Source organism: Gavialis gangeticus, unplaced genomic scaffold, assembly GCF_001723915.1.
Source record: "Gavialis gangeticus isolate Ggan-Ray unplaced genomic scaffold, GavGan_comp1, whole genome shotgun sequence".
Classification (NCBI taxonomy): domain Eukaryota; kingdom Metazoa; phylum Chordata; order Crocodylia; family Gavialidae; genus Gavialis; species Gavialis gangeticus.
In genome coordinates this window covers 65,067,243-65,074,298 of record NW_017729029.1, presented here as the reverse complement: position 1 = coordinate 65,074,298, position 7,056 = coordinate 65,067,243, and the positions used below count along the sequence as shown (strand labels likewise).

The 7,056-nt window shown below is 43.1% G+C and overlaps 1 protein-coding gene across 14 annotated transcripts in view; it reads right to left on the bottom strand.

Annotated features, from left to right (window-relative positions):
- Nucleotides 1-7,056, bottom strand: part of RAPGEF2 (Rap guanine nucleotide exchange factor 2) — a 382,443-nt gene that overhangs the window by 18,788 nt on the left and 356,599 nt on the right. For 12 of the 14 annotated variants that reach the window (XM_019521725.1, XM_019521731.1, XM_019521717.1 and 9 more), the window contains 5 exons: nucleotides 6,254-6,465; nucleotides 6,022-6,145; nucleotides 5,196-5,219; nucleotides 3,669-3,892; nucleotides 2,580-2,759 (listed from right to left, as the gene is read on the bottom strand). In XM_019521725.1, the coding sequence (XP_019377270.1) occupies nucleotides 2,580-2,759; nucleotides 3,669-3,892; nucleotides 5,196-5,219; nucleotides 6,022-6,145; nucleotides 6,254-6,465 (764 nt within the window). The remainder of the gene's footprint in view (nucleotides 1-2,579; nucleotides 2,760-3,668; nucleotides 3,893-5,195; nucleotides 5,220-6,021; nucleotides 6,146-6,253; nucleotides 6,466-7,056) is intronic. The other 2 variants (XM_019521719.1, XM_019521720.1) reach the window with 2 other exon arrangements.

Here is a 7,056-nt window from a genome sequence, read left to right as displayed (position 1 = left end):
TTTTTTGCTATCAACAGGGGTTAGTACTGCTCAGCATAACGAGCCAAGACTCAGTGTGTTAAGTATGCACAGGTTTGAAAGTGCCTTTTTTCCTCTTTGGTTTTGAAATACAATTTTATTTTAAAGGAAATTATATTAAAATGAGGCACCCTATGGTGCTAGATACTATAAAGGTTGATAAGTACAAGAGATGCAGAAGAGACAATCTTAGCTCAGGGAGTTAAAAGTTTAGGTTGCCTAAAATCAAGAGAGTAGAACAGGGATTATACTTAGAATATAGGGGGCAGGATGGTGCTGACCCAGAGCAACAGGAGAAGTATGGTTACTTGATGCAGGGCAAGGGAGGGAGGGGAGGGCGGCCATTGGTCTTACCTGGCCCAGGCTCATCTGATCTGCACCCATTGCCAGGGATACCAGATGGAGAGGTGGGTGAGTGGACTCTTCATGGAAATAAACCTAGGACCTCTGTGGGCAGGGTGCACTCAGTCAGGCAGATGGGATAAGGCTGCAGGTGGGTGGGGAGTAGCGTTTGGGAAGGCGATGGGGGGGGCAGAGCTGAGGCCAGGATCGCAGGACAGTGATAGTGCAGGGATGGGGCCTGGGACAGAGCTGTGATCTGCTTCCTGCATCATGACTCTGCCCCGGGCCCCAACCCTGTGATCCTGGCCCCAGACAGGGCCCTACCAACCTCTCCTGTTCCTGGACACTGCCCCCTGCCTTCCCCTGCCTCATCCCATCCTCTTAGGAGAGCGTGGCCTACTCAGAGGTCCTGGGCTGGTCTCCCTGTTGACCCTGTCCACCTGCTTTGTCTGGTATGTCCAATGGTGGGTGTGGGGTAGATGGACTGAGGTGCTTTGGTGGTGGGAGCCACCGCTGCTGCTGCTGCCAGAAAGATGAGTCCGACCATGCCGTATACCCAGAGGTGGCAGGACATGCACCATGGCCTGAGCTGCCACCTGCACCTGGGCTGGAAAAAATACCTTGGAGGGTCAGATCCAGCCTGTGAGCTGTATTTTGCCCACCCCTGCACTAGGTAGTGGGCTAAGCTGAGCACAACAGAAAAGAGTGGGGAAGAGTGGAGAGGCAGAATCTTAGTTGAGGTGGCACAGGCTTACCCAAGGACTACAGGGTAAGAAGGAGCAGCATCCCCTCATCAGCCTCTCCAAACTTCCCTATGACAGACACCGCTGCCACAACAGCTACGTTAACTCTCCACAGCTGCCAATGAAATGTATGTGGAAAAACACTGTAAAATCCTTAATTCTGTAATGTCTGAGACACTTAACCCAGTAGCTGCTGGCTGTACAGCATGGGAAAAAGAAGAAAGGCTGATGAGTTCGATGCCTGCTCCAAACTGCAGCTGCAGCTTCTCTCCCACGGATGAACTCAAGTTGAGCGCAACCCCTTGCTACCACTCGGGAGCCTCCCTGTCTCTAATTCACCTTGTGTCCCAGTTGCCCAGCCCTAGTTATTAGGGCTGTGTGAAGCTTCAGTTATTGATTCAATTTGGAGGAGATTTGGCCCCATTCAGCGGTTGAATCTCTGAATCTGAATCAAATCAGGAGACCAATAGAAAGGTCGGAATTGATCCGAAGCCTTTGAATCAATTCAGAAAAAGATTCAGAGATTTGGTCAGTCCCTGCTTGCCCCTGCAGGGAGATGGATCCGAACTCCATGCCAGTAAGGGATGGGGGTAGGGGGGCTGAAGGAGGAGGGAGGGGACCATGAGTGTGGGAATCCCTGCCAGGCCCCATCCCCTGCCTACTCCCCCAGCCGCCCTGGGTACTCCCTGACCCCCACCCGCTCTCCCACCTGGCTCCAGTGTCCCAGCACTTATAAAAAGCCTTTCACTCACCAGTTCCTGCCAGGCAGGGGGCCCATCCCCGCTGCCACCTACTGCCCTGCACTGCATGGGGGGGGCCTGTCACAAGCCCCAATCCCCATCAATGGCTGCTCTGCAGGGCCCCAGCATCTCAGTACTTTAAAAAAAGCCCTGCACTCACCGGCCGCTGCAGTGGCCATTGGGGTCTCTGGGAGCTCATGCCAGAGCCCCCCATGCAACATGGAGCAGTGGGGGGAAGCGGGGATTGCTTCCTGCCTGGCAGGAGCTGGTGAGTGTGGGCTTTTAAAGAAGAGCTGGAACGCTAGGGCTGGGTGGGACAGCCATTGACAGGGCTGGGAAAGCGGGTGGGGGATGGGCCTATTTGATTCAGAGATTCAGTGATTCCCTGAATCAAATCACTGTCCCCCGAATCAGCTGTATCCAAATCCAAAGTGAATACTAGCCGCTTCACACAGGCCTACTAATTATGCTATGCCCTGTATAAAACCTCTTCCTAGTTTACCTGGCTTAGAAATATCCTTTGCAAGAATTGTTTTTAAGGTTTCAAGTTATAAATGAGAAGTTACAAAATAATCTTTGCCATTGCAACTACAATAAGGTATTATACCACATTTTGACTAGTAGTGTTCATTTGAACTACACTTTCAAACCTTTTTATTGCTTTAAAGTTACATGTTCTTGAATTGCACAAATAAATATTGGAGTCTTGAATGAAATGCACTCTCATTCCGCTTACCAAATGGTGGGAGGTCTTTCACTGGTACTTTCTTACGAGAAGGATAAAGAGACACAGCGGGAACCTGTAATGCTTGGTTTACTTTATGCTGCTGCTGTGTTTTCTGTTGGATTCCTGCCCTAGGAGCCACTGGTGATGTTTCTGATTTCCCAGACCGTTTGTCCCCTGGATTCTTCGGTACTTTGTAACATAAAGAAGGAAACAAAAAATGGATGACTACTACCTACTATTATCTTGGGATTCATGACCAGAAAAATTCAAAGGTTCTAATTTTACTTAAAAGGGTCCTCAAATACCTTCGATGATGAATATAATACATGCTTGGCTCAAATACAGCTCTTCTTTTAGTAGACAGATAGCACCTGCACACCTAACTAGCTAAAATTTTTGAGCTATTTCAAGTCATTCACAAATTTTTAGATCCTGTGCAGCTTGCCAGATGTAAGCATGAAAACTCCATGCACATCCTGGAAACATTAGTTGCAAGACAGTGTAGGGCTAGTAACTGTTTGATCCTGCAAGGGGAGTAGCAGAGGGTATACTACCTTTGAGCCCAACAGTCTAGTGGTTAGAGCCCTTGCCCAAGGAGTGGAAGATCCAGGTTCTAGGCTCTCTTCAACAAGAAGGGCTCTGAACCTTCATCAACCACTTACCAGAAAAGTGCACTAACAAGCAGGTCATAAATTCACCATTACCTGCTGATGCTGACAAACAAGAGCAAGAGCACCAGTAATGTACAAAAGTGGGAGAAAAGAACTGTCCTACTTTGAATGAGGGCTGATCCTGCATTGAGCAGTGGGTTGGATTAAGCAACCTCCTGAGGTCCCTTCCAGCCCTGCTAATTTTGTGAAAGGCCATTAGCTCCTCAGTGGCATTGGTAAGGGAAAGCCCTTGTATAGCTAAGCACTATGGCATCCATAAAATACAGGCCAATGGGGCAAACTTAATATATTCTGCCAACACTGAATCTTTTACTTCCTGAAAATTTTCACCAGCCATATTTTGTTCCTTTGAATTCCTTGCTGAGAAAAAAAAAATTAAATTCCATATAGATACTATTTAGAATCCTTATTTAGTGAAAATGCTCACGTGTGTTAGTGGCTGGCTCACATTGCAAAGACAGTGTCTGAAGACTCTCTTCATCCATTTCTAGATCCAAATTAGAGAGATACTGCTTCACTTTCCGTGCCATCTGAGCATCTTCATATAGCTTTTTGGCATTGAGGAAGGAGCTGCGACGAACCCGCTTTTTGTGACCCCCTGTTTGTGCAACATCTAGCACAGCTGCATTTGTACTGCCCTGACTGAGAGACCTGGAGTGAAGGGGGAAGAGGACAAAGATGTGACTTAGTGCAGCACTACGTTAATTAGCAAATTTGAAACATGCAAGACTGCATGAGAGTCAGTCTATGATCAAAGCTTACATGCCTCATTCCAGTAAGTCAAACAGCTATAAACAGATAGAAGGATGAGGGTCAAGATATATCATTACTTGGTTAAAATAATATATACCTAATTAAAATAAAATAAATGCCTGGAACCTATTCTGCTCCAACTAAGCAATGTCACTTCACACATCTAGAAAAGCATTCAAGCTTGTTCTCTCACATAAGTCAGCTACTGCAAAGGTCGGAGCATTAAGAAAAGCTCATGCAGCAAGGCGATGCTGACAGACGACTGTAACTGAGCTTCAAACTTAAATACATATTATCTAGAAAGGGTTCAGAAAAATGTCTTCTAAGCCTTTTAATATTCTTGTTTAAATACGTCATTTGTGATTAAAAAAGACTTCTTTAAAAACCAAAAAATTCCCTGAGTTGAATGTGATAAAAGACTTTGTTAAATAAAATAATCTATTACAGAGGTTCTCAAACTGTGGTCCGCGAGCTCCATTTAGGTGGTCTGCAGAAAGGCTGCAGAACAATTGAGAATATCTGTACTTGGCCCTGCACAAGATTTATTTTTTCTGATAATGGAGATTAAGGGGTCCGTTGAGACCCTCAGCAGTTTTCAAGTGATCCACAAAAAAAAAGTTTGAGAACCACTGATCTATTAGTTTATGAAGAAATAAATGTCATGCACATTTTGTGTGTATATGTATATATGGAAGCAATTTATGGTTTCTGATATGTTATAGGTAACAACAATAGAGGCTGGTTTGTAGGGTGAAAACAAAAGTTAGTTGAGATGTAAAAAATAAAATACTTAATTTTTGCAGGGGGGGGAGCGGGGTTTAAATCTGTTCCTTTGATCATCTCAGCTCATTTGTTAGGTATAAGTAAATTAGTTGCAATTGTTTTTAGCTGTATTATTACTTCTCTTTGCCTATTTTAGAATGACTTTTATAGTGCAAGTCAGCCTGGTGAGATTTAAATAGAGTTCCTGGGTACACTAAACAAACACTTTTTCCTAATCTCAAAAATACTAAGAAATAGTTTCACAGCTCTTGTGTTTTTGACCTTGCAAGCAAAAGCACCTTTTGATTAAATTTAATGTCAGTACAAAAGGGTTAACCAAATAAAAAAAAAAGTCAAAGCATCAGAAAATTAAAGATAGCAGGTAGGAAAATGCAAAGAAAAGAATGTATGTCTGCATGTGTTGTCTCCAGCCACTTACCCCAAACTTCTCCATTTCTTCTTCCTGTAAGTAAGAGCCAGGAAGAGGAAAGCATGGGTTTAGAAAGAGACAGAGAAAGATCACAAGCTCAGAAAGAAAAAGACCAGACTACAGGATAAGCAGTACTAGAAGCTCAAACAAACATTAAAACAAGCCTTATCTCAGACACACAGTCAGATATTAAAATCTTTTCTAATTTAAACTAAGTCTAACCTGAACCCTTGAGCTGGCTCTACACATAACCAAAGATAATTTATTTAATATTTTCCTGCAATGCTCGTTTATTGCTGTAGTTTAAATATTCCTACTTGTAGCAGAAAGTGTTTCAGACTCGCCTATACATCAACATTTCAATCAATAAAACTCTTCTTTAAGACAGTACAATCAAAGAGAATCTCTTCAGCCTATAAATTGGTGAGATATAAATCACAGAGTTGTCTGCCAATGAGAGAACAGAAAAACCATCCTGTCCACGGTAAGGTTTATAAATGATTCTAATTTTTAAGACTTGTTTTTAAACATATACACAATAAAAAATCGTGATTAATTAAAACTGGTACAGGTCAGTGTAAGTAGTAGTACCTCTATGGTGCTATTATACATTGAGTGATACAGAAAATATATAACCCGCTGGTGTAACCAAACACTCCCCCCATTGCATACTATGAGAGCTCAGGCACCTAAGTCTCACATCTTTCATTATTCCATCTGCAATGTTTCTTTTGTTGTGGATATGAAGGGGCACTAAAAAGAATACCTCATTTCATTATCGATACTCAGCCTTTCATCTCACTAAATTGAAACTCACTGAAGATAGGAAACTTACCTAGTCCTGAACATTAAAGCAGGATCCATGTTAACAGAAGCCATCCTACCAACATGGCGAATTTCTTTTGCAATCATTCTCAGCTTCTCAAAATTGACCAAGCCCTCCACTTTTGAGTCATTGCCTACAATCAACAAAGGGGAGAAAAAAAGGCAATTAGCAACAGCATAAGCTGCTAGCTGCAAAATTCATTTCCATCAAGTAGTAAAGAGCTAAAGGATTTTGTGTTTACCTTCATGAAGGAAAGTAAGGTCCTTTTTGATAACAGGGAAAAGAGGAATAATAGGCGGCTGTAAGTTTTGGCTGTTCAGGACATTGCGATATTTTGCCATGTTCCTAGACGGATCAAACAAGTCCTGAAGATCTTGAAACAGCTTCTCATATTTGCTTGGAAGCTTTTCCCAAGTGGTGCGGAGCCTTGCAACAGGTGCCAAATTCAGGCCACTAGAACAGTTCAGAAGGGGATTTTTGTTTGTGAGTTTTTGTTTTGGTCCAGTTAAATAAGAATTATGGGCAAAAATCAATAGAAAGAGCCATAACATTCATATATAAAAACTTGGAGCACAAATAACATATGTAAGGCCAAGTCTACAGTACAGCAATATAGCAATTAAGTGCAAATATACCAGTAAGAAAAAAATGCCTTTTGCAAATGTGCATTTTATAAGAATAAACTGTAACAAGTGACAAAACTGACACAATATAATACAGCAAGACAAAACAGAAAATATTTATAAGTGAGTAGAGATTATGTACTAACTAGTGAACTGCCCGTCAAGAATGACGGATGAATTTCAAATAACGCCAGTGCTCACAGTAGTCTCACAGTAATGGCCTCACAGTAGCCGGGAGCCCGGCTCCTGCTTTTCCTCAGCTGTCCCTTCCCTCCACCCTCCCTGCCATGCCGGGCTCCCAGTGCCCTTAAAGAACGTTACAGACAGACAGACACACAGGCAGATGGACTAATCCCTTTATTTTTTACACACACACACACACACACACACACACACACACACACACACACACACACACACA